At 48.7% G+C, this 26,510-nt stretch overlaps 1 protein-coding gene across 5 annotated transcripts in view; it reads left to right on the top strand.

Moving 5' to 3' along the window:
- The window catches only part of LOC102575310 (uncharacterized), a 44,965-nt gene that overhangs the window by 3,012 nt on the left and 15,443 nt on the right, over nucleotides 1–26,510 (top strand). For 2 of the 5 annotated variants that reach the window (XM_059731395.1, XM_019496304.2), the window contains exons 2-9: nucleotides 1,465–1,516; nucleotides 5,040–5,123; nucleotides 7,044–7,149; nucleotides 7,700–7,826; nucleotides 12,256–12,372; nucleotides 15,996–16,808; nucleotides 19,128–19,940; nucleotides 24,387–25,199. In XM_059731395.1, coding sequence (XP_059587378.1) covers nucleotides 7,138–7,149; nucleotides 7,700–7,826; nucleotides 12,256–12,372; nucleotides 15,996–16,808; nucleotides 19,128–19,940; nucleotides 24,387–25,199 — 2,695 coding nt within the window. In that variant the 5' untranslated portion in view covers nucleotides 1,465–1,516; nucleotides 5,040–5,123; nucleotides 7,044–7,137. The other 3 variants (XM_059731396.1, XM_059731397.1, XM_019496307.2) reach the window with 3 other exon arrangements.

Below are 26,510 nucleotides of genomic sequence, written 5' to 3'. Positions count from 1 at the left end.
TGTATACATAGATACAGAGATATCTATCTATCTTTATCTCTCTCTATAGCTGTCTCTGTTTCTCTATCTCTCTATATATCTATCTATCTGCATTGATCTGTCTCTCTCTCTGCCACCTTGCTCTGGGGAAGAGGTGGGGAAGCAGTTGAAAAACAACTCCCATACTCAGGATCTTTAAATTTGCAGGCTTGAAAACAAGCCGGAAATGTGAGGGGCTGGGGTTTTATTTAATGTTTCTTTGGAAGATGGGTAAGGAGGTATCCCCTGCCAGGCGAGCTGCCCCACAAGCCCTTGTCCCAGCCAGTTCCATGTATTGCGGGGAGCAGGGGAGGATGAAATGGATAAAGCTCAAAATCGGATGATCTTTGAGGTCCTTTCCATTTTATCTTCAGCAGAAGAGATATTTTCACCAAGCTCCTTGCTGTGTGTGGGGATCATATCGAAACCCCCAAAATAGTTGCAGCATGGTAGTCACCCCCAACACTCCCCCACCAGCTAGAGCTTCACCCCATAAGGGGAAGAGGGCACAGCAGCCTTGGGCTCGGTCCTACTTTAATGCAAAGACACTCAACCCCAGGTAGGATCAACGGTTGCCAAACCCCAGTCGGACTCAACCCGCACGCCGTCGGTCAGATCTAGCCCCCGTCACTGTGTCATGGGACCCGAAAAAGGTTGAGCACCCCTGCTTTAATGCCTTGAGTCTGTGATGGGGCAGGTTGTTTCTCGGGTCTTTGGGGGAATTCTCTCTTGCTGGACCAACTACAGAATTGGGATCGAGTCAGACAAGCTTTCTAGCCCAAGACATCTCTCTTAGGGTGATCCTTTTTATTGGACCAACTAGATGGTTGGGATCAAGTCAGATGAGCTTTCCAGTGTAAGCGCTGCTTCCTCAGGTCTGGTAGGGTGAGACCTTTTGGGATCTTCATGGGGTCTCTGGTCACAAGAGCCAGACCCAGCGTGGAGAAAACACAGCAGAGGGGAAGGAGTGAGAGGAATTATCCGGGGGAGCAGAACACAATTTGCAGAAGAAAAGTAGCAGAGTATTGGGAAATCGAGGCCTAGACAAAGGGAGCTGGGTCATTCTCACCTTTCAGCAGAAAGACTCATGCATTCGATAAGCTGTGACGCGCCGTGAACCCGATACTGGTGTTTAGTCCTTATTTCTTCGCGTGCAGCCGGCTGATGAATTTTTGTTTCCGGAAACGGAGCAGTTGTTTCTGGGAGAAACGTGCTAATTGCACACTAGGACTAGGATATGGGATTTTCTTGTGGGTTGCTTAGCACACTGCTAGCAGACCTGATGGGCTCGTCTTCACGCAACTCCTCTGTTCCCCAGAGTTGGACTTTGGCTTGTCTCCTCAGGAGATCATCAAGTCCCAGAATCAAGAAGAGGGGTAAAGATACCCAGGGTCAGGTGAGGAGAGGGGTAAAAGCAGAAGCACTTTCCTGTCCCTTTTTTTTTAGGCTCTGAGTCAACTGCAAGCTCCAAGAAGGAGGACATCTCTCTGCCTGGTTGGTGAGTGGGGATGAAGGCTCGGGGAGCAGGAAATTTGCAGCAAGAGACTTCCATTTGGAGGGAGAGGTGGCAGAGAAGGCAGACAATTGCTGCCTGGATGGGAGACTAATTGGGGTGGTGCAGGAGAGAGATCCAGCCAGCACTGGGGAGCAAAAGGGGGTCTGTGCCTCTGATCTCATGAGGATCCCCCCAACCCAGCCAGGATCAGGACAGCCTCGTGAGCATTCATTTTACTTGGAGTAAGCGTATGCCTGACTCTCGACAGCCAGCGGGCAATAACCCACCATCCAGTGAACTATATCCCAGTTCCAGTCCCTTTGCACTGCCGTACGATCGAGATGAAAGACAAGTCCACGGGGATTGCTGCAGAAGCCGGTTGTGTGGAGCTAGAGCTTCAAGGGGAAAATGGTACAATCTGCAAGTATCACCAATCCATCTTCACCTCCAAAAAACACTTCCCCCACCTCTTTGTTGAGTGGGCTCCATCAGAAAAGCTGCTTTCACAAGGTCATCCATCTCGACAGCTCACTGGGGCTGCAGAAGTGAGGATTGCAAGTGGCAGGGAGGAGAGAAGGTAGAGGAAGGTGGGACTGGGGGGAGGGTTGAAAGCCAGATATAAAGACACAGTAAAACCCGCAATTGCTATAACTCTGCACAGAGGCGCACACATAAGTCAATGTGACTTGGAGGGGAAAAGGCAAAGCAAGCCTTCCCCTCCCTCCAACAGCTGGACACCAAAGCAGCAGCCCTTCCAGTCCTTTTCCTGCTGGACCTTCACAGCATCTGGCTAAGCAAGCTGTTTGCTCACAAAAGCGTAGGCATCTCTGCTTTAGTCGGTCTATGAGGTGCAGATCATCCCTGCCTTTTGGCTCCCTTCTGACTTGCATGGCTTAGTAGGCTGTTTTGACCTGTGATTTGCAACTGGGGTGCATCCAGATCCTTTGAAGGGTGTTGCAAAGTGCAAGGGGATAAGCAGACACCGTTCTTTGGGTAAATGTGGTATTTTTTATTAGACCAACTAAATATTTGGAGAAAAATCATTCTTTGCAAGCTTTTGGGCACAAGCACCTTTCTTCAGGCATGGGAAGATAATGTGAGCAGCTAAGGTAGGCTCAGGCTTGTCCCTGCCCAGACCCTGTGTAAGGGGGTCAGCACCGTATTATTATAAATTAGTTTTTGAAATTGGGATTCAGACATTAGTATAATATTATATAAATTAGTTTCAGAAACTTTCAATTCATGCAAGTTATGGAGGGGCCCCTTGCATGCCTGGAGGACTGCTTGTAGTCCAACACGGTAGAGAACCACTGTTATAGATAAAGCGCGCAGAGGCAGGCTCTATCTGGGCAGGCTCATAATTGCATCGTTTCTCAGGGTGTAACAAAGGTGTTCAAGGCTTGTCACAATCTACGTGAAGGAAAAGGAAGGTGGTTGCACATCTCTTGGAACTGCAGCTATAGGATACAAATGGGGGTTTCCTTTAAACATGCCTTCGCATGTCAACACCAGCCATACATGAGAGAAGAGTAAAAGCAAGACCTTAAAATACTTGAGCAACTGAACCGAGCAAAAAACTTGCTGGAACCTCTGGCTGAGCTGGATGCAGGCAGCGAGGAGCAACACTGTGCTGCCAAATGGCAAAGCATTAGTGGAGGATTTGAGCTGCACTGAAGACAACTCAGATGAGAGAGATGCAACGAAAAAGGAAAGGGATGTATTGCAGAAAAACAAGAAGAAGATAAAAATAGGAATGTGGGAACTCAGATGCTATGTAAAATTTGGCACAAAACAGCATGTTTTGAGGCTAAAAGTAAAAGGGCAGGGGATGGGGGGAGGAGTATAAATATAGCGTGTCATATTAGTGATCTGCACTGGTATAAAAATAGTGGAAAGAAGAAGGGAATTGGAAACCCTCAGGGAAGGATTTCACTGCTCAGGTTGGGAGGGGTTCACCATCCCCGTCCAGTTGAGGGTTAGGTTGAATCTCCACATTTTGAAAAAGGAGACAGCAGCAAAGGGTAGAAATGAAGCAACATTCAGGCATCCAGATATGAGTGAGAAATTAGTCTGGGTAAATAATAAGGGGTGGGGGGTGGGGAGGTTCATGAAGTTAATTTTAGAGCTCGTTTTAAATGAGCTCTAAAATGTCTATGAAATAAATGCATAAAAGGATACATGGGGACTGCAAATGCAACATAGGGATATCAAATATACCAAAGTTATAACCTAGATAGTCTTCCTTTTTGTTTTTTTAGTTTAAACTGTATTCAGTGTTTGCATGGGTGAGGGTACATTGCTTATGAGAGTATTGGCAGGGAGTGGGTGATGGAGTGGACTTGTAGCCTACCAAATGAATGAAAAGGATGCAAACTGCGAAGGAACAGGTGAGCTGAGCAAATAATTTCTCTAAACTTTGCAGACCTGAATGGCCCTGTTAAAAGGAGGAGAGTTTTTCATAAGAAGAGGTAGGCCTTGTGCTTTTACAAGAGACCCAGCTGCACACTGGGCACCTCGGGGCAGGATGGTTGCAACCACCACATTGTTCCCCAAGACGGTCAAATAGGAAAGAGGGGCATATTGTCTTAACCTTGAGGATGACAGATGGAGATGATGATCAGAGGACAGCTAAGAGAAAAATTAACCATGGTGCACCCCCAGCAGAGGATCTTTATGTATTCGTGGAGGGGAAAGTTATTTTGGGTAGCAGTCTCTCAAGGATTGTATGGCCCTCTTTTCTTCCCCTATAAAAGCAACTCCTGTTTTGTACGTGCAAAGGCATCTTTAAAAGGCAAACCTCTGCATTTGCTTTTCCGAGAGATGCTGTCCTTTCACGCCGTTCCTTCCTTCTTGTCAGTGACAAGTCCTGAAAGACCCTCTTTCCTCCTTAAAAAAATGTTTTCCAGGCCTGTAGCTTCAGCTTGATCATCAGGTATAATATGAATTGCGATATAGCAAATCTTAAGTCTTCTGAGGAACTGGAGCTGGAATGGGGAAAAAAAACCCCATATACTTTTACATTGCAGAAAAATTCAGTGCAGAGACCTGTCTCAGGATCTAAAATTAATTGTGATACATCAGAAATGGTAGGTATTTCTGAGAAACGTGAGCTGGAATATGAAAAACTTGAGTGTATAGAGTTTTCTACCTAAGGGGACTTTTACTATCTTTAATTTCCCCTCAACTTGAAGAAAGGTGTGTGTGCCCAAAAGCTTGAAAAGCAAGGGTTGTTGGTTGTTTTTTTTTTTTGCTGTTTTCTAGTTGGTCTGATAAAAGGTATCACCTTTGAACCAAGAATTTTAGTTTTGTCTTCCTCTAGTTGGCTAAAAATTCAGTGAGAGACCTGGGCATTAACTGAAGAGAAAAGCACAAGGGCCTCTTGAAGGTTAATTATTTATCTGTTGGGTCTACAATAGCAGTGTCCCTCCAAGGATGGGTGGAGCGTGGAGGACCAACATTGCTAGCATGGGCAGACCAAACCCTCATGACAATGAATGTACTCCCCAAGTTTTTCTTTTCATTCCAGCATTCATCTAAATGTGCACCAGGGAGTACTTGAAAGGCTTGGCCAGCTGTTCTCCTGCACTTCATCTGGAAAAATAAGATAAGGGTAAGTGCATCTCTATTACACAAGCCTGTTAAGATGGGAGGTCTTGCAGCATGCAGTATAATGGCCTATTTTCATGCAGCTCAGCTGGAGGATGTTATGAGCTGGTGGGTGAAACCTTATTCAAACCTGTAGATTGCTATACAAAGTGAATGGTTCAAGGGAATGGATGTAGAGTAAGAGACCAGTTTAGGCCAAAACCCCTTGAAGACCACCTTGGGATCATGAATCATTGCTTTCTTCCAGCCCCTGCTCCTGAGCAACTTGGTAAAAATACAGAGCTCCTCCCTAGAAGTTATTAGACATGCAGCTCTGTATAGGTCAGGGTGGGGATTACCCAGTTAGGGCAACTCTTTTTGGAGGGAGGATATAAGGTATCATCAAGCAATTTGTGATGACGGCTGCGGCAAGCGCGTCTTTTCTTCAGTACCTTCAAATTGCAAATGTTTTAATTACCCATAAAGGTTGAAAAGCTCGCATTACACCACCTACCCCTTCTGAATAACTGGCATATGCGAGCTCAAGAGTGAAAGGTTAATTTCTAAAATCTATGCCATTTAAATGGAGAAGGGGATGGAGAGGAAGACTTCTGGAGGGAAAGAGACCTGGGGAAGGAAAGTAACCTAGAACAATAGAAAGAAATAGGGGAGTGGGGTTATTCATCTGCCTTCTGTTTTCCCGAGGAAAACTTACAGATGACATGTTTCAACTATGATCCTCCGCTCATTTTTCGAGTAGTGATGCATCAGGTTGGAGAAGCTGCAGAGAAAAAGGCTGCTTTTTCCATATATGATGGTTGTGCCCAGAGTTTCAAATATTCTGGCGGGCAAGTAACCAGAAATATGACTTGTTGTAGGTGGTACTAACCCTTTGGATCGCCTGGTGGGCCTAAAGACTGCCTCGCGAAAGGAAGATTGCTTTGTGCAGAATGAAATCTGTCCTTCTTCCTGTTAGCCCCTAGACAACGTGTTGCTCAAATGTAGAAGGAATTGCTTTCCCCTCCTCTTCTTCCCATGCAAAAAATACAACATGCTAAAATCTAGTGGTTTTAGTGCAGCACCCTGGTGAACATCATCTTTCCCTTTCAAAGGATCTATATTACCGGTGGTTCTCCCAAGGTGTTTACAGGTTTGACGATACATGTCCTTTATTACTGTGATGCTAGAGAAACAGTCGCATCAGAGTAGTTTATTAGCAACCAACTGGGATAGATTTAGAAATGCAGCTTTAATCCCTGATCTACACAGAGGACAAAAGCTCACCAGCCAGTAAGCCAGTCTCCAGTTGCATTCTTTGATGAAGGGATATTATTGAATATTATTTTATATATATATATATATATGTATATATAAAAATCATCATATTGATTTTAGGTGATGTGATAAATTAGAGGCCGTGCTCTCTACTACCTCGGGGGGTCTTCAAGAGGGGGCTGGACAGATATTTGGCTGGGGTGATATGACCGCGGCACTCAATCCTGCCTGGAGCAGGGGATCGGACCTGGTGATGTTTCCGACCCTAAGCACTACGAAACTATAAGAATTGTAGAAAATGAGGGTTGGAAGGGACCTCAGGAGGTCATTTGGTCCAGCCCCCTGCTCAAAGCAGGACCATCCCCAAATATCCCCAATTATAAGAGCTGTTGTAAATGATGTCCCTTGTAAGCATCTAGTAACTTCAGCCTCGTGCCATTCCTGTATCTTCCCCTTGTTAGAGCTTTTTTTCTAGAGTTCCTGAACAAAAATAAATAAATTCATTAATCATGCCACGGTGATTATATCTGGAGGATCCCTTTCCTGCTTGCAAGTGCGAGTTGCGTAAAGGAAATGTGGACACTTCACTACACGACAGATTGAAGTTAAGAGTTACGGATTCTGCGAATGTAGTTTGAATGTCACAATCATTTCTTTCTCGTACGTCCAGGTTGATTTCTAGCAACTTGGGCTAAGCCACTGGGAATCCGCATTCCCTCTTTACCCAGCCCTTCGTTTCTAATCCTCTGGTCAACGCAGGAGAGATGGCAGCTAAGGTAGGACATCAGCAGGGAGATCTCCATGTGTTGTGTGAGCAAAGTGAGTGCCTGGGGATTCTGGACCAGCATGGTCCAGGGCTGTGTGCGGAGCTAAGGGAGCTTCTGGCACCACCCTACAAGGCCCTAGAGGTCAAGGGCAGGAGGTGGATGAATTCCCTGGATCACCCCTGCTAGACATATTGTTCTCCTTGTGACTTGCAGGTATGGAAACCACTTCCCAAAGTTTGGGACTGATTGCACAACTAAGTTTCCACTGATGTTGCTATGCTAGCTTGGTTGCCCTATGGGTGACATAGCATATGCCAACAGAAGGAGTAGCTTCATGGGTTTTTTTTCCCCAGGAGGACATGGCTAAGGCAACAAACGCACTCCTCTGTTGGCAGGGTTGAGTCCCTGCCAAAAGCTGTACTCGGATAGGGGTGACAGCAAAGGGGCAGGGAGTTTTGCATCCCAACCTAGAGTACTTGTGCTAGCAAAGTGCTGTAGGGTGGTGTAAGCCTCAAGGTTGTGGCTGGATGAGGCTGAGTGTGAACCCTTGTGATGGCAGCTCCAGGTGGTGTTTGAGGATGTGGCGCTGTACTTCACGCGGAAGGAGTGGGCGCTGCTGGAAGATGGAGACAAAGCGCTTTATCGGGAGCAGATGCTGAGGAATTACCAAGCCCTCGTTTCATTAGGTAAAGCTCCTTTCCCTGCTTCTCCCCCCCGGGCTGTGTGAACTCTGAAATGTCTCCTCCTAGCTTATCCTTCTGCAGAGTTGGCAGGTGGTTTAAATCCACTTTCTGTGTACTGCTCTGTCATTGATCTTGGTCTTCGTTACCAGTAATATTTTCCTAGCCTCCCTCTAACCTTCTCCAGCTGACTTCCTTGGCTTGTTTCTTGCTCCAAGTCCTGCATCTTCCACATATAGCATTTTCTTCCCAAGATGACCGACTGCCTTTGGTCTCCCAATCTATTGAGGTCTCTTCCGACCCTAACATCTATGAATCTATGAATGCCCACAGGATGCCAAACATGCCATTCATAATTGGTCGCTGGGAACTGTGACTTGTGACATTTGTTCTTACTTCATCTTGCCTCTTGTATCTTGTCCAAAGACTTACCAAACCCAGCATGCATGCTTCAGTGGCCTCTGATCCTTTCCCATCTCCTTTGATTACTCCTCAGCCCAAGTCAGTGGAGCTCTTATCAGACTCTCGTACTTCTTCACCTAGTTGTTCCAGTTCCTCCACTCATCCCCTAATGATATCCCTTTATGCAAGATGGAAACCAAATGTTTCTTATAAAGAGTCACTGACATTTTGGCTCTTGTTCTATTGTTATATCTCCAGCTGCACAAACTATGGATTCTGCCTTTGCTGCGTTGACTTTGAGACTCTTGGTATCCTGCTTACTCTTCTGTTCCATGACTTTCTTCTTCACTTATTTGAAGCCTGTTATAAGATCCCTCCTCAGTCTTCTCTTCTCCAGACTAAATAATACCAATTCTTTCATCTTTACGGCATAAGTTATCTTCCCAATGCTCTAATCATGTTGGTCCCTTTCTTATAGGACACTTTTCAATCTGTCCATACCTTTCTTGAAGCGTGGGACACAAAACTGGACACAATACTCCAGGTGAGGTCCTCGCAGTACTGAGTAGAGTGGAAGAATCGTAGAAAATTGGGGTGGAAAGGGACCTCAGGAGGTCAAATCTAGTCCAACCCCCTTCTCCAAGCAGGACCAGCCCCAATTAGATAATCCTAGCCAAGGCTTTGTCTAGCTGGATCTTAAAAACCTCCAAGGATGAAGAGTCCACCACCTCTCTGGGTGACCTGTTTCAGTGTTTTACTACACTTCCTAATATCTAACTTACGCTTCCCAGACTGCAACTCGAGACTGTTGCACCTTGTTCTGTCATCTCTCACCACTAAAAATGGTCCAGCTCCATCCTCTTTCGAACTCTCCTTCAGGGAGTTGAGGGCTGCTATTAAATCCCCTATCAGTCTCCTTGTCTCTAGACTAAATAAGCCCAGTTCCCTCAACCTGTCTTTATAAGTCATATGTACCCAGTCACTTCCCTTGATTTGCAAGTGACGCTCTGGTGAATACAACCCGGGATGCTGTTGGCTTGTTTGTCAACAGGAGCACACTGTTGGTGCATATTCAGCTTATGGTCTGCTGTAACACCCAGGTTCTTCTCTGCCGTACTGTGGCCTTGCCGGTTGTTCCTCAGTCTGTATTTGTGCATGTGGTTATTCTGCCCCAGGTGCGGGACTTTGCACTTGTCCCTGTTGAATCTCGTCTCACTGATTTGCAGACTATTTCTCCCATCAGTTCAGGTCGTTCTGAATCCTCCTGAGTGTCCACAGTTCCACCCAACTTGGTGTCCTCCACAAATGGAGCAATTGTGCACTTCGATCCCACTGTCCAATTCACTAATGAACAGATTAGACAATACCAGATCTGGGGCAAGACCCCTGGGGAACCCAGCTTGACCCCTGGGGAACCCAACTTGGTACCTCCTCCCAGCTAGACTTTAAGCCATTGATGACTACTCGTTGAGCACAATGATCCAACCAGTTATACATCCACCTTGCGGTTCTTGTGTCTAGTCTGCATTTCCTTAGCTTGCTGATGAGAATGTTGTGGGAAACAGTGTCCAAAGCATTGCTAAAATCAAGGTATATCACATCCATTGCTCTTCCCTCATCCACAAAGTCTGTCCCCCTACCATAGAAGGAAATCAAGAAGCAGGTCAAGCATGACTTGCTCTTAGTGAATCTGTGGTGATTGTTCTTGATCACCTTGTTCCCAAGATGTCTTGAAGACCAGGTCTGTGATCCTTCCAGGTGTTGAGGTGAGGCTGACTGTTTGCGGTTTCCTGGATCCTCCCTCTTCTCCGTCTTAAAGATGGGCACTATATCTGCCCTTTTCCGGTCATCCAGGACCTCACCCAATCTTCATGAGTTCTCAAAGAGGATTGCCCATGGCTCTGAGATGACCTCAGCCAATTCTTTCAGTATCCTAAGGTGCATCCAGTCTGTCCCTGCCAACATGAAAGCATCTAGCTTCTCTAAGTGATCTCTAACCTGATCTTCCACTACTCTGGGCTGTCTGTCTCCTTCCCTATCTTAGCTGCCATGATCTGGTAGCTGCCCCTATTTGGGAAAACCGAAGTGAAATGGGCATTAAATATTTCAGCCTCCTCTGCATCATCCATAACTAGATTGCCCCCTAAATTCTCTAAGAGACCTATTGTTTCTCTGGTCTTCCTCTTCCTTTTGATGGATGTAGAGAATCCCTTTTTATTGTTTTTAATGACGCTTGCCAGATGCATCTCCACTCACGCCTGGCCTTCCTAATCATCTCCCTGTGGGTTCATACAATATTATTATATTATAGGTCACCATTCATCTGGAAACATCTCTACTCTTTTCTAAGTCATGGGCAGTAACCATTGTTCACCATCCTCTCCTAATACTTAAGTCAGGCACATTGGCCTGTTCTGTTCCCATTTTTTCCATTTACCTGGTCCTACCCGGTGTCTGGCTCCCCACGATAAGGAGGGCAAAGGCAGTGGAGGGGACAGACAGAGTTTGTGGTGCCTGGGTCAGGACTGGAGCCAGAGTTGCAGCAACCACATACCCACCCAGCCTCGTACTTGGATCCAAGACAAGAAGCCTTCCTCTCCCCCCATATTGAACATGGGGGGAATCTCATCTTAGCTTCAAGTAAATATGTTATTATGAAATCTTACTTTATTAACCAGCCACCACTTTTGAGATGCTCATATCTTATTCTGGAACAGGACCGATGTCACGTGGATTTTTGCATGCTCCAAGAACATATTCCCTCCCTTTTCTTTTCTCTTTTGTCCATATAGACTAACACCCGTGGACTGTCACTCTGCAGGTGTCTCACACTGCAGAAGTTACCCACCTGTGTGTTCATATCCACTCTTATCCTGATCATTTAAATGAGTGGGAGAACTGTTGGAGTTGTATCTATTATTCTCATGATAGTCCCCTTTTCTTTTTGACCATAGCCTACTTCTGGAGCGTTTGCCATGACAATATGAATAATTTTCCTATGTACTCTAAAGTGTCACTGGGCACGTCTACACATTCATGAATGTGCCTTAGATATTTTGCATTTAGTTTAGTACTTCCTTAATAAAGCACTAACTAAATGCTCAGTACTTAGAGTTACTGCACAGTAGCGCCAGCGCATGGTTATTTAGTGACGCTTACTGCGCTTTAACCTAATAACACCGCGCAGCAGGCCAGGGGTGTTCAACCTTTTTTAATAAGTGTACCCCTGGTGACCCCCTTTTCCATAAGTGTACCCCCGGGGAGGGGAGAGTGGTGAGCGGCCAGACGTTGTGCGGTGGGGAAAGCAGTGGCAGTGCCACGTCTGTTGTGCGGCCTTGCTCTGGCCTTGTCCCAGCCCTGTTTCTGTAAGGCAGCAGCACAGGGTAGCAGCGCTCTGTCCCTGCCCACCCCCATGTACCCCCTGGGACCCTTCAGAGTACCCCCAAGAGTATGCATACCCCTGGTTGACCACCCCTGCAGTCGGCTAGTAGCATGTTTTTTGCCGTGACACGCTACTGCGTAGTGTTATTACTCCAATGCGCAGCAAGCGTTGCATGGCTCATGTAGACGTGCCCACTGTCACCTATCTGTTTCCCTCCAAGAGTCGTTATACTTTCCCTGACAATGAACCCATTTATTTTTCTGTAATTAATGTTATCCTGATGACCTAGAATATATCCATCCATAAACCTGTTTATTCTCTCTCTTTTCCATGTGGGATTTGAATACACAGTCTTTTTTGGGACATGACAGCTTTCTGAACCTTTGCCCATGTTTCATAGTGCCACTGTGAGTTTTTTTATAACCTTTATGTACTTCTTAGTGGTTGATGCTTTACCTTTTTATATGACCATCTTTCCATAGACTTGGGTGAAAAGGGCCATCGTCTTTCATCCTAAACAGACAGCTTTCCATTTTCCCTCAAAGGCCCATTAGAAAATTTCAGTCTATTGGAACGATTTCATAAATCTCAATTGGGCACCGGGCAGAGAATAAAGAGCCATAACTATCATTAATGCACTTTGCTGAATAGGACATCGAGGTCCCACGCCGGACTTAATCTGCCGCATCCAGCGAGGGGAAGTGGAGCTCAGTGTCCATGACCATGAGGACTCTGGAGAAAGTGCACTGTCTGAAGGCTCGTTCCCAGGTGAGTGGTATAACTACCCCGCACCCCCATCCCGCACCCCTCAGAAATGGCTGATCTGAGAGTGACAGGAAGAATTGCGAACCTCCAACCCTTCCCTGGGCTGCTGCCGCAAGGGACTGACCTTGCATGGCTCATGTTGATCTGAGATGGTCCTGCAAGTCTGTTTTCCCACAGTTCAATCATACATTCAATAGTTCCCTTCTCCCTACCTTGCATTTCATATCTCCCTTCTCTCTGGAGCTTCCTTCTTCCCCTTCCACGTCTATCTGCCATGTAGGGAAGTTTTCAGGGAAGTCTTAATCATTGTCAGGACTGTGATCTAGAAGTTAGACCTAAACCTACAGTTTTGGGAGTAATGGGGCCAGGGCTTTCTTCGCTGCCCTCGCTCAGCCTTGTAAAGTCGATGCCCAAGTTGAGGGTGGCCATACCACTCGAACCTCCTGTGGCAAAGCGCAATGGATTTACCATCCCTCGTGGCAGTTACCGGGGCTGGCAAACACTTTGGGGAACAATTAGTGTATCTGGACTGCTTGTATCCTCTGCTGCTGGTGGCTCGTACTTAGTGTGAATGTGATTAACCTCAGGCATAAAGGAACTGAAGCAAAAGGCAGCTAATGAGGAAAAAAAAAAAGCAACAGCTTTTCTGTAGCATCTGATGAATTAAGAAATGAAAGCTTTCGCAGCTCTGATATAGTTAGTCCAAACTTATCAGGCCCCATGTGGCTGCTGGAGTAGTACGGGGCCTGTCCCACATGGACACTACATCCAGCCGGTGGTGGACAGGCCAGGTGAAGAATACATACCAGACTTGGTCAGCACTGTGGTCTAGACAATAGGGCCACAGGCCATATTTTTCACCTCAGAGCTACCTTTCTTACTGCTTGACTTCAGACTGGCAAGGATTTCTTAGGGTGATCTCTTTTTATCAGACCATCTATGTAGTTGGGATAAAGTTAGACAGGTTTTCCAATGTAAGACCTTTCTTCTTCAGGAGGAAGGATGTCTTGCATTGGACAAGCACATCTAATTAAAGCGATCGCACTAAGAAATCCTTGCCGCGCGTCATTTCTGGACTGTCATGGTTACGACATCACTCTTAGACTACTGTGACTTTAGACTAACACCACTAACTGCCTCTCTCTGACCCAGGGAAGTGTTCAGTCAATAGACTCCCAGAGAAGTGGGGCTGGAAGGGACCTCCAGAGGTCACATCTAGTCCAAACCCCCTGCCTGGGGAAGGATCACCCCTATCCAAATACCTATCCATAGCCTAAACTTTTCGTACAACTCCCATTGATCCTGACACAGCACAAGACGTTGTACCCAAACCTTCCACAGATAAAGTCAGAGAGACGGCAGCATTTATTATTTTCCCTCAAATATTTCTGAAGCCTGTGCATAGTTCCTTTACCATTATGGGATCATAGAGAAGAGCTCTATTCCCTTTCTATAAGCATTGTTTGTTATTTTGAGTCCCTAATTGCTTAACACGGGGGTGGGCAACTATTTGGGCTGGAGGGCCACTTAGGGACCTTTGGTGAGCTGTTGTGGGCCAAGCCCATCCCATCCCCCAGCTGCATGCCAGGGATTCAGAGAAGCAGCCACAGGCCAGACAGAATCACAATGGACCATATTTTCAGCCCAGGGCCTGGATTTTACCTACCCCTGGCTTAACACCAGATACGTTGGTGGGTGATAGAAACATGGAAGGGTGGGGTAGATATGTTCCTTTCTCGACTAGCTAAATAACCTATATAAAGTTTCACTTTATCCTGTATAGCCTATATAAAGGTTCACCCAAAGTCACTTCATCAAATGCTGTGAAAGGACAGTGTAAAGCAGAGCATAAAGTGCAGCGAACGATTGGAGAACAGCGGGGTGCGTCTACACGAGACGCTTACTGCGCATTAACACTGCGCAGTAGCATAGCAGTTAAAAACCCTGCTAATAGCCTACTGCACAGTGTTATTAGGCTAATGTGCCGTAAGCGTCACTAAAAAAACCATGTGCCGGCGGTACTACACAATAACTAGTTACTGTGCATTTGATTAGTACTTCATTAAGAAAGTACTAAACTATATGTGCAGTATGTAAGGCATATTAATGAACATGTAGATGTGCCCAGTAGGTTGGAAAGCAGGATAACAAGGGGAAAGGGGGACGAGGGATGCTGTGAGAGGCATACGTAGGGGGGAGAAAACGGGTTCAGAAAAACTAATCCAAGTAATGAGGTATGAATCCCTATTCCCTGGGGAGTGTCCAGGGAGGCTGGAGACGGGCTTTTGTTTCTTTTTGCACCTGATGTCATTCAGTCTTGCACATAGACATTATCCTGTCTATCCAAGATAGACACCAGATGGACACGGTATGCAGGCGATGGCAAACGTGACGCTGGTAGAGCTGCTGGTGCATGAACCTCAGATATTGGATTCCTTGTTAGTAGGTCCAGCGATAATAAGGTAGTCTGTATTGATGTGGGGACATAGCAGGCATTTGGGCACTATTGCAAGGCCCAGTGCCTTGCTGAGGATGGGAGTTCATTAGTCTGTTGTTTGAGAGACGTTGTTTCAGGTCGGGGATCTGTCTGTAAGCTGGGGAGAAATGTGGATTTATAAAGCCTAAAGCATGTCGCATGGTACACAATGACAAGCCTAATCCCTGTGTTTTGGGTTCTGCAAGAAGTTTCCTAACCTTGCAGATACTTTGTGAAACTCCTTGCCCCTCTCGCCATGGCTCCAGGGAGCCGATTAGGGACTGCTTCGGGACTCTTGTTGCTCCAGCTGAGCCTCAAGCTAACCATGAGTGCTCACAGCCTCATGACCGAGCAAGCCAAGCCTCCTTTGTGCCCCACGCAGTGGTGAAGGGCTACCAAGGGAGACCTGCCCATGATCTGGAGCAAGAACCTGACCCAACACAGCCAGACATGACCTGACCCATGGCTGCACCAGTTCCTTCCTCTGCTGCTGCCTACAATGGGTCTACTAATGGGAGCCTGGAGGAGGTGACAGACCTCACTACACCATCATTTTTCCTCCATTTTTTTTCTGAATGCCTGTCTCCAGCTTCCAGCAAGAAAGCAAGGATAGTTCATGCTAGGATCTCACACCTGTCTATATCCTAAAACAGGGGGGAAATATTTCTTCCTGGTCCCACAGGGCAACCAGCAAAACTCAGAAAGAAGCATGGGAAAGGGGCTGCGGGGAGGGAAAGAAATGCTTCCCATTTTTCCATTACTTGGGGACAGCAAGCATCGCTCCATGCATTACACCCTCTCACGGGACAGCCAGCACTCCTCTTTCTGTATCCTCTCCCCTCCATGAAATGATCCCACCTGCTTTAATCTCATTGCATAACTAAGCTGGTTATAGAGCTTTCCTTCGCTCTCCTCTCCAATATCCACCTGCTCTGGGTTGCAGAGCTTTTCTCATGATCTCCCAGGGATCTGTTGGAGAGCTCCTGGGCTTCCAGCTGTTCTTTACGGAGACCTCCTGGCATTGTCTACTCCTAGATCATCCCTCACCAAGACTTACACCACCTCTTCTGGGAAACCTCCAGTGGTGGAGTGATGGGGAAGATGGACCGCTGGTCTGACCCAATCTGGCACTTCTGTTCTTATGACGCAGGTGCGATGTCAGAACCAGATCCTTCCATCTTCGCCACCTACAGCCGGGCTGCTAACTGGACCCACGAGGAGATGAAGGACCTTCTCACCATTTGGGGCCGGGAGGAGAACCAGCAGGCCCTCCGCAAGAGCCACCGCAACAAGGAGGTCTTCCAGCAGATTGCCGTGGAGATGACCGCCTGTGGCCACCACCGGGACTGGGAGCAGTGCCGCACCAAAACGAAGTGGATGAAGTCCTGCTATAAGAAGGTCCGGGACAAGAACCGGAGCTGCGGGGGCACCAGGTACACCATGTCCTTTTACAGGGAGCTGGCCCACATCCTCAAGGATGACTGTGGCGTGCATACCAGCAGCACCTTTGGCCCTCGGCCGTTAAAGAGGGTCAGAGAACAGAAGAGTCCCCCTGTAGATCAGGAGGGCCTGGGAGACCTTGCTACAGATGGGGCATGGTGGGTGCCAGAAGATGAATCGATGTCCCAAGAGCTGCTTGTAAGCCAGGTCCCAGACACAGAGGAACGGGACACAGGGGACACCATAACTGAGCCACAGGATGTGAACAACAGTGGCACGCCATCAAGGTGGCAGACATCTCTGGAAATGGTCTCTGTCCCCATGCCACCCTTGATCCCAGAAGACTGCAGTGACACTGCCGAACCAGTAACCCTCTTTCCCACGCGTGTGCCAAGGATGGCCCATGCGCCTATCTTGATGGGTGCCTCACAGCCTGTGCCACCAACCCAGCTCTCCACACCCAAACCTCCAAGTCCCAGTGGCAAGAGGGCTGTACCCAACTGCCAGGCCATGGCAGATGCTGGTAAGTCTTCACACTCTGCTGCGGGCACATGCCAGTGCCACGGGGTAGAGGAGCACCCACAGGCACATCATAGTCATAGAGTGATACAGAGCTAGGGCTGAAAAGGATCTCCAGAGGCCATCTAGTCTGACCCCTTACTCAGAGCAGGACCATCCCCAACTATCCAAACCATCCCATACGTGGGAGGGATGGGAGCCATCCCATTTCTAGACAAGCACTGTTTGCATCCCCTAACGCATTTCCTTCCACGTTTCCTGCTATTTTGTCCCCATGTAATTCCTAACTCACTTCTTGAACAGTGCAGAAGTTTCTGCTCCTGGCCCACCCCAGTTAGACTAGACCAGGTAATGTTGGCTGCTCCAGGCAGTAAGCTCCTGTCTTCCCTGCTACTTATCTCCCAACCCCAGAACCACGTCTCACTGCAAACCTTCCCTTGACCCTCACCCTCATCCCCACTCCCCAGCCACCTGAAGCCATGTCCCGCTGGGTCTGGGTGCAGTACCACTCCAGAGCAAAGCAGATAAAGTCCTGCTGTAAGAAGGTCCAGGACAAGAACCAGAGCTCTGGTGCCTACCATACCCCTTTACAGGGAGCTGGCCTGCATCCTCAAGGGTGACAGTGGTGTGAAGTCCACAAACACCTCTTCCCTGGAGCTGCCGGCAGCATACCACATGGTGTGCAGCACAACCGTGGTGTGCTAGGCGTGCATCACAACCTAGGGGAAAGTGGGGACAAGGAGAGGAAGGTGCCTTTGCTTTTATGTATCTTCTTCCCAGTCTGTAGACTTGGGGACTGAACCCTTAATGCTCCCCTGAGGGACTGGTCCCAGTTAGAGTCCAGTGCTGGGAAGCAGGGGGTGGTCTGTGAAGCTGTGCCAAGCAGGTCAGCTAAGAGTGAGCAGTGTGCCTGACTGCTAGAGGCAAAGGCAGTGTGGCAGCAACTCACAAGAAAGTGCAATCCTTTCCAGTCCCGGTCCCCTTGCACCGTGTCTGACTGAGACACGCTCAGTGCCGATGCTATCTGGAGGGTCCCCCTCCATGCTGTGCCCCAGGTACACTAGTGCAAGGCACCTCCCTGAACACACAGCGAGGTAGGAAGAATGCAGGAGACGGCTGACCCCGTTTCCAACCTCAGCTGCTTGTGTGCCCAGTCTTTCACCCCATCCAAATGCCCCTTCCCCAAGCTTTCTCCAGATCAAGGAGAGCCTTTCCTTCCTCCTCAGGGTTATGGACAGGCATAATGTTTCCATCAGGAAGACTGCTGCTCTTAGCAAGAGAAAGCATGAATGTATAGGCATTCATCTGATTGCTCATGGAGGAAACCTGGCACATGGTGGGAAAGTCTTGCCACTTCCAAGCAGCCAGCTCCCACCTCTGCAAGTCTTGCTTAGGGAAGAACAAATGCCGGTCCTCCAGCATCCCTTCTCCCCATCATCCCCACAACTCCAGGGAGCTGGCTTTTTACCCAGGCCTATCTTCAATACGCTGTCTAAGCATGCAGCTAACCAGGCCCCCCTTGCAGCCTGATAGCCAAGCAAGCCAGGCCCCCTCAGCTTCCCCACCCTGTGCTGAAAGACTGCACAGAGGGACAGTTTTGCAAGGCAGTAGTTTGCCTTGTGTCTCACCCATGGCACGAACCAAACCACCCACCAAGTGGCTAGGGAATTGTTATTCATCAAGCCCTAGACTACTACGACTAGGGAGCAGCCACTGATATTGCCAGGAGATAGCTTAAAATTGAAAAAAAAATGAAGTAATTACTCATGCAGCATCTTATTGACTCGTTGGACTCGCAGGAGAATAGCCAGGTTGGAAAAGGGACCGTATGGTTTCATTGGTGATGGATCAATGAATAAATGTTGTATAGAGCTGTTGGAGATGTATCTTCAGGCATTTCTCAGCCCATGATGGTGTATGTCAGGGAGGGGATAGATCACTTCAGTTATACCCAGTTCCCCTGCTGCCTCCTGAAAACATCCACTACTGTTGCTGAGGACCCTGCCACACATGCAAACTACAGCTGGATAGAAACCAGCTATAGAGATGTTACACATTTTTCAACCACTAATTTTGTAGATAGTTGGCTCTTTTTATAGGCGGCTAATCATATTTACGGTGTGATAATTACTTTGCATGTGTGGCTGGTCTAAAATGATGGTGCGATTAACGAGTTAATGGAGTGATAATTACTTTGCATGTGTGACCAGCTGAAATTTATTGCAAGATTGACAACTTAGTAACATAATATATGTAATGCGTGGCAGAGGATACTGGGCAATACGGGCCATTGGTCTGATCTGTATATGTTACTATGACACAGGCACAATGTTGGAACCAGCTCCTTCCCTCTCTACCACTTCCAGCCGGTCTGCTAACTGGACACATGAGGAGATGAAGGACCTTCTGGCCATCTGGGGCAAGGAGCAGAACCAGCAAGCTCTCCGCAAGACCCACCAAAACAAGGAGGTCTTCCAGTGGATCGCTGCAGAGATGACCGCCTGTGGCCACAACCGGGACTGGGTGCAATGCCGCTCCAAAACGAAGTGGATGAAGTCCTGCTATAAGAAGGTCCGGGACAAGAACCGGAGCTGCGGGGGCACCAGGTACACCATGTCCTTTTACAAGGAGCTGGCCCGCATCCTCAAGGATGATGGTGGTGTGCAGGCCACAAACACCTTTGATGCCAGTTGGGCAAGGACAGGCATAGAGAAGCATGTTCTCCTGCAAAAGCAGGAGCAGAAAGACTTCGGAGACCCTGCAGCATCTGGGGTGTGGCTGGAGCCGGAGGAAAAATCAACGTCCCAGGGACTGTCCATAAAGCCGGACCCCGACGAAGAGGAGGAGAACGCAGCGGGCAGCTCCGCTGACACCTTTGCCAAGCCGCAGGGCGTGGATGACGATGCCCCAGAGTCCATACCACAGATAGCCCTGGAAGTGGTCCCTACACCAGAGGACAGCGGCAAACCTGGAAGTCCAGACACATCCTTTCCCTCTTCTGTGCCAAGGGTGCTCTGGGCCTTTTCTTTGACAGACACCTCGCAGCCCACATCGCCAAGCCAGCTCCATGCACCCACACTTCCTGGCACTTGTGGTGAAGGGGGTGCATCCAACCCCCAAGTTGTTACTGATACTGGTAAGGTGATGCACCCTGGTGTGGGCTAAGGCTAGTGCCATGAGGGTGGAGGGGCACTCCCAGGCACGTGCTGCACGTGGGGGTCTCCTCCTCACAGGTTTCCTGGAAAAGTTTTGACTTGGAAGCAGAAATGTGTGGTAGGTTTTGCTAACAGGCAGCTCACAGTCTGCATTGCAAGAGGGTCAGTTCCCCACTGTGTTTCTCACTGAATCTCTTGCTATTTCTCCCATGCCTGCACAGACAGACTCATAGGTGTCTGTGCCACTGTGCCTACCTTATCCTCACCAAAACCACTGGCCCAGCACACTGTGCATCGTGCAAAACCACTGTCCCAGTGTACCCAATTGGGTTTCACCCAATTTAGAGGCACCTGCCCAAGGTATTAAGGTACTTCAGACCTCCCGATGGAGAGAAGCTAGTGCTGCCCTGGGTGAATGCACCTCCAAGGACAGCATCTCTTGTTTGAGGCTTCTCAAGCAAAATCTAAATCTCCCCTCACCTGCCAGCCTCCTCTCCCATCTCCCAGGCAAGAGGAATTGCAGGAATACCTGCACCCAAGGGCAAGAAATATCAAGGCTGCTAGCTCTTCCCCCATGCCGGCATTGCAGCCCCAGACTGAGAAAGTTTCAAGAGGGATCATAGAAAATGAGAGTTGAAGGGACCTCAGGAGGGCACATCTAGTCCAACCCCCTGCTCCAAACAGGACCAGCCCCAACTACATCATCCCAGCCAAGGCTTTGTCTAGCTGGGTCTTAAAAACTTAAAACCTCCAAGAATAGAGATGCCACCACCTGTCTGGGTAGCCTGTTCCAGGACTTTACTACCCTCTTCTTGGGAAGGTTTTCCTAATATTGAACCTAAACTTCCCTTGCTGCCACTTGAACCCATTGCTGCTTGTTGTGTCAGCTGTCATCCCTGAGAACAGCCCAGCTCCATCCTCTTTCAAACCCCACTTCAGGGAGTTGAAGGCTGCTATTAAATCCCCCTTCTCCCCGCAGTCTTCTCTTCTCCAGACTAAATAAGCCCAATTCCCGCAGTCGCTCCTCATCAGTCCTGTTTCCCAGGCTCCTCACCATTTGTGTTGCCGTCTGCTGGACTCTCTCCAATTTATCCACGTTCTTTCTGTAGTGAGGAGCCCAAAACTGGACGCGGTACTCCAGATGTGGCCTCACCAGTGCTGAACAGAGGGGAAGAATTGCTTCCCTTGATCTGCTGGCAATGCTCCTACCAGTTCAGCCCAGGATACTGTTAGCCTGCTTCATAACAAGGGCACACTGTTAGCTCACATTCAGCTTCTTTGTCCCCTGTCACCCCCAGGTCCTTTTCTGCAGAGCTGCTGCCCAGCTCGTCCGCCCCCAGCCTGCACCAGTGCATGGGATTGATCTGTCCTATATGCAGGACTTGGCACTTGTCTTAATTGAATCTTGTGAGATTTCTTTTGGTCCAGTCCTCCAATTTGGTTAGGAAGGCAGAGGAAAAGCAGAAGTCTGGTGCAGTCCCTGTCACTGCTGCTACCTCATTTGGTCCATCGCCAGGGATGGATCTAGGGTTTCTCAAGTAGAAACAGCAACTTGTGCTGCAGGGGTGGATGCACCCCTACCTCGCAGCCTCGACTGCCCCCTCAGCAGCCTCCAGGGACTTTTAAGGTAACTAAACCAAGTGAAAATCCCCCTCCTTCCCTTCTCCTCTCTCCTGTCCCACCTGCCACTGCTGCCTGGCCAGCTGTACGGGAAGCACCACAGCTATTCCTGCCTACCCTAGCCGGACTGTATGGTAGCTGGGCTCATCTGGGGGCTGGCCTTATCTGGGGACAGGAACAGCACAACAGCAGGGCAGGAGAGTAGCTCCCTCCCTTCCTCGAGGGAAACCAGACCATCCCCAGTGCCTCTTTCTGAGCCCACCACCATGCAGTCGGCTTGGGGCAGGCAGGAACAACTCTGGTGCTTGTCCGATCCCCGGGACAGTGGGGAAAGCCACGGTGGTGGGCAGGGGAGGGGGATTTTCACCTCCTTTAAAGGATTTTAAAAGTTCCTGGAGATTCCCATGGTGTGGTCCGATGCATGAAGAGGGTGCAGCTGTGCCACCGTCTCCACCCCCAGCTCCAGAGCCCATCACTCAACCATGGAAAATCCTTCCCTCTCTCTCCATCTTTTCACTTGTAAGAAGTCACAAGAAAAACCTTCCATACTGAGCATGTCTACATGTGTATTTAAGCATGCCTGAATTTAATGTGCATTATCTTAATGTGCATTAAATGAGTTTAGGCAGGCATCTACACATGCAGGCATTTAAAGTGCATTAATGCTGTGTGTGTGTAGACTGACTTGGGACTAAAGTTCATCCCAAGTCAGTCCACACACACAGTTAACAGACTCTAATGCATCTACACGTGCGTTAGTACAACTGCTGAAACCTCCTTAGCCTGACGAAGGGTTTTTGAACCCGAAAGCTTGCTTAATAACTATTCTCCAACCATTTGGGTTGGTCTAATAAAAGATATCAAATTCACCCAAGGAACCTTTTCTGCCTTAGTACACTTGAATTATTCTTTCCTAAAGTTGATACCTGCATTTTCAGGTATCAAATTTAGGTGTGATTAGCTCAAAAACGTTATTTTTAAAGTGCATTAAGAGCATGCACATGTAGGTGTGCGCCCTAATGCTCCTTAAATTTATGCTAATGCACCTTAAAGTGTCTCATGTAGATGTGTCCAGTGTGTGTAGGCAAGATTGTAGAATCACAGAAAAGTGGGCTTGGAAGGGACCTCCAGAGGTCACATCTAGTCCAGCCCCCTGTCCTGAGGCAGGATCAGCCCTATCCAAACTATCCTATAGTACAATGGACAATTGGACAGTGATGTCCATTGTCCAGCCTCTTAGCAAAACTACACAGTGAACCCTGACACAACACACGACATCACACCTGAAACTGCCCCAAGTAAAACAGGGGACCCTTTAAAAGTTAATTCCCAGCACAGTCCACCCACTCTCCCCAAGCTGGGCTGCAGCCAGCACCCAATGCCTCAGAGGGAGGTTTAAAAACACCCTGACACGTGGAGCACAGAGGGCAGAAGGGGGCAACCAGCAAAGCCCCAAAGCCTGGGAAAAATCCCCATAGTACAACATAGATATCACTATGTCTAGATCAGTGGTTTTCAACCTTTTTTCATTTGCCAAGCCCTTAAAGATTTTGAATGGAGGTGCAGACCCCCTTGGAAATGTCCAGTGGAGGTGCAGACCCCTTTGAACTGTAAGTGGGTATTCACATACTTTTGATTGATCATAGTCCTCTTTTGGGGACCCCTTAGACGTGGTCTGCAGACCCCCAAGGGTCTGTGGTCCACAGGTTGAAAATCATCAGCCTGCATCATCCCCAACCAGTGGCTGTCCAGCCTTTCTTGAACACCTCCGGGGATGGAGAGTCCGCAACTTCTCTGGGTGCCTATTCCACTGCCCCCCTGCTCTGAGAGTGAAGAAGTGTTTGGATATATCCAGTGTAAACTTGCTTTGCTTCATCCTCCTCTCTGCAGCAAGAGAGAAAAAGTGCTTCCCCTCTTCTTTATGGCAGCCTTTCAGGTATTTAAAACCTTCTCCAGCAGTCAGCAGGTGGCAGCTTGATGGGAGAGTGGGAAGGATGAGAAGAAAGCTTTGGGGTTGGTGGCACAGCTTAGCTCCGTGCTTGGCTGGAGCAGCAGAGCCCAACCTAAATGACCTAACTGGCTCTGTGGAGCCTTATTGGGTGGGCAAGAAGCAGTGCATTCTGGGAAGCTGGAGGCCAGCATGGCAGCTACTCACCTATAGGGAAAGTGTGTCTACACATGCATGTACTCCGGCTTAAATTTACTGTGCACTAAGCGGGAATAGGCCGACGCCTATATGTGCAGGTGTTAAAGCAGATTAATGCTGTGTGTGGACTGCGCAGTAAGGCGTCTACACATGCATTACTACACAGTAACTAATAGGGCAAAAATTTGATGCCTGCATAATGCAGGCATCAAATTTCCGCTCAAGTCAGTGTAAGTCGCTATATTTAGTGCACAGCATGGGCTTGCACGTGTGTGCTTGTACTGCACGTGAATTTTGGTTGCTGCACAGTAACTGCACATGTGTAGATGCACCCAGAAATAATCGGGCATTTGTTTTGCTCTGGAAAAACTTTTGAGCAAGTGAGACCTTCCTTTGCAGCCCAGAGCTAACTGTGCCTCTTCACAGCCTGCTGGCCAGGCAGGCCAAGCCCCCTGATCTTCCCCATCCTGCATTTCAAACTAAATCACTGACTAAGTGAATAGGGCACAGTTGTATGACAGAGGATAGATTGCTCTAGATATACCCTGTTCATATGCTCCCCCTCTAAAGCATCTACTGCTGCCACTATATGGAGAGGATAGTGGGAGAGAGGGACCATTGGTATGACCCAGTCTGATGCTTTTATGTTCTCACGACTCAGGTATGGTGTCCGAACCAGCTCCATCCCCCTCCACCACCTACATTCGGTCCTATAACTGGACACAGGCAGAGAGAAGGGACCTCCTGGCCATCTGGGGCAGAGAGGAGAACCAGCAGGCCCTCCGCAAGAGCCACCGCAACAAGAAGGTCTTCCAGAGGATCGCTGCGGAGATGACAGTCCGGGGCCACAACCGAGACTGGGAACAGTGTCGCTCCAAAACCAAGTGGATGAAGTCCTGCTATAAGAAGGTACAGGACAAGAACCGGAGCTGTGGGGGCACTGGGCACACCATGCCCTTTTACAGGGAGCTGGCCCGCATCCTCAAGGGTGATCAGTCTGGCAACACCTTTGGCCCCAGGTGCCCGAGGATGGGCACAGAACAGCCAGCTGCTTCCAAAGAGCAGGAAGCCCCAAGGCATCCTGCTGCAGCTGGGACGCCATTAAAGCTGGAGGAAGATTCAATCTCCCAGGAGCTGCTCATCAGCCAGGTTATTGATACCAAACAAGACGGCGGGAACAACTCCACTGACACGGTGGCTGAGGCACAGGATGTGGATGACAACTCCGCTTTGTCAAGGTCCTGGACAGCCCCAGGAATGGTCCCTGCCCCACCACTGCCCTCAAACCTGGAAGATGATAGCAAATCTGGTGACCCCAAGACCCCCTTTCCCATGTCCGTGCCTGGCGTGCTCTGCACTCCTTCCTCGACAGGTGCCTCGCAGGCTGTGCCACCGGGCTGGCTCCCCACACCCGCTTCCCCCAGCCCCGGGAGTGAGAGGATTGCGCCCGATTCGCAGGCCATGGTGGACACTGGTAAGTCTCCCTATTCTACTGCAGGCCTAATGCCACTGCCGTGGGGAGAGGGTCCTATTCCACAACTAGGCAGGCATTGCTTGGTGATAATACCGCACCTCCTTCCCACCTCACTCTGTGTCTTATCCCACAAGACTGTTCCAAACTATGATGTTTGGGTGGGAGGTGCAAATTAGCCATGCCTTTGGAGAATTGAAGGACATCGGCCATGGTGATCAGTGTTGTGCATTCACTGGTGCTCCCCTGCAACTTTCCAAGACAATTTAGAGCCGCTCCCCATCCATCTGCGGCCCCATCCCAGCTGCCTGGCTAATCTCAGCTGCCTAAGAGCCACTTAGGGAGTTTTGGTCAGCTGGTGTATGGTGGGGGTGCGTGCAACATCTCACCAAAACTTCCTGTGTGGCCTGTGGGCCCCAATAATTGTCCATCTCTGATTTAGAGGCACCTACCCCAGATAATGGGGAACTTCACTCATGAGTTATTGCTGTAAGGAAACGCACCTTCTAGGGAGGCATCCAATTATTGGCTTGCTCAAAGCAATCCTCCACACCCCGCAACCCATGTTCCTCCAGATGCCTCACCTGGGCAGCAGGAGTTGTGGGAATGATGGTGGTCAAAGGCAAGAGAAAGCAACACCATTACCTCCCCTCCACCCTGGGATGCCAGCCCCACATGCAGACGGTTACCTGGGGAAGTTGGAGAAGGAAGAGTCTGGAACAGGACCAGGCCATAGGTGTGCCGTAATATCTTCAGATGGCCGCGCGTCTCCTGCCCCACTCTGGTTCTTGTGGCTGCTCCATTCTCCATCTTGCCTACCATGCCGTGGTGGATCTTATAATACATAAGGAGGTTGCCCCAAAGTCCCAGAATGAGCCTCAGTCCTTCAACCATCTAGTGCTCCACATGCCCAGCTGGCACCAGTCTCACCCCTCCAGCACTAAATCGTGGCCCTATCTGCACCTTAGGGCACAAACTGCCTTAGGAGCAATAATCATGGCCGCCTGCCACCCCCATAGTCATGCCCATGCCTTGCAGGTGTCACTGGGCACATCTACCCAAGACACTACAGCACAGTGTTATTAGGCTACTGCCCAGGAAGCGACACAAAAAAACCTGTACCAGCGCTACTGCACAGTAATTGTAGTTATTGTACATTTAGTTAGTACTTAATTAAGCAACAACTACTTCATCTGCATAGTCATTAATGCACAATAACTACCGTACATTAAACACTGAAGTAGTTGCATGGTAGGAAACCAAACACGTATCCCTCCTACCAAAACCCAGTACCCCCACCACTGCAAATTACAC

This window comes from Alligator mississippiensis, chromosome 7 (genome assembly GCF_030867095.1).
Source record: "Alligator mississippiensis isolate rAllMis1 chromosome 7, rAllMis1, whole genome shotgun sequence".
Lineage (NCBI taxonomy): Eukaryota > Metazoa > Chordata > Crocodylia > Alligatoridae > Alligator > Alligator mississippiensis.
The sequence above is the reverse complement of the archived record's forward strand: the minus strand, read 5'-3'. Positions and strand labels throughout refer to the sequence as shown.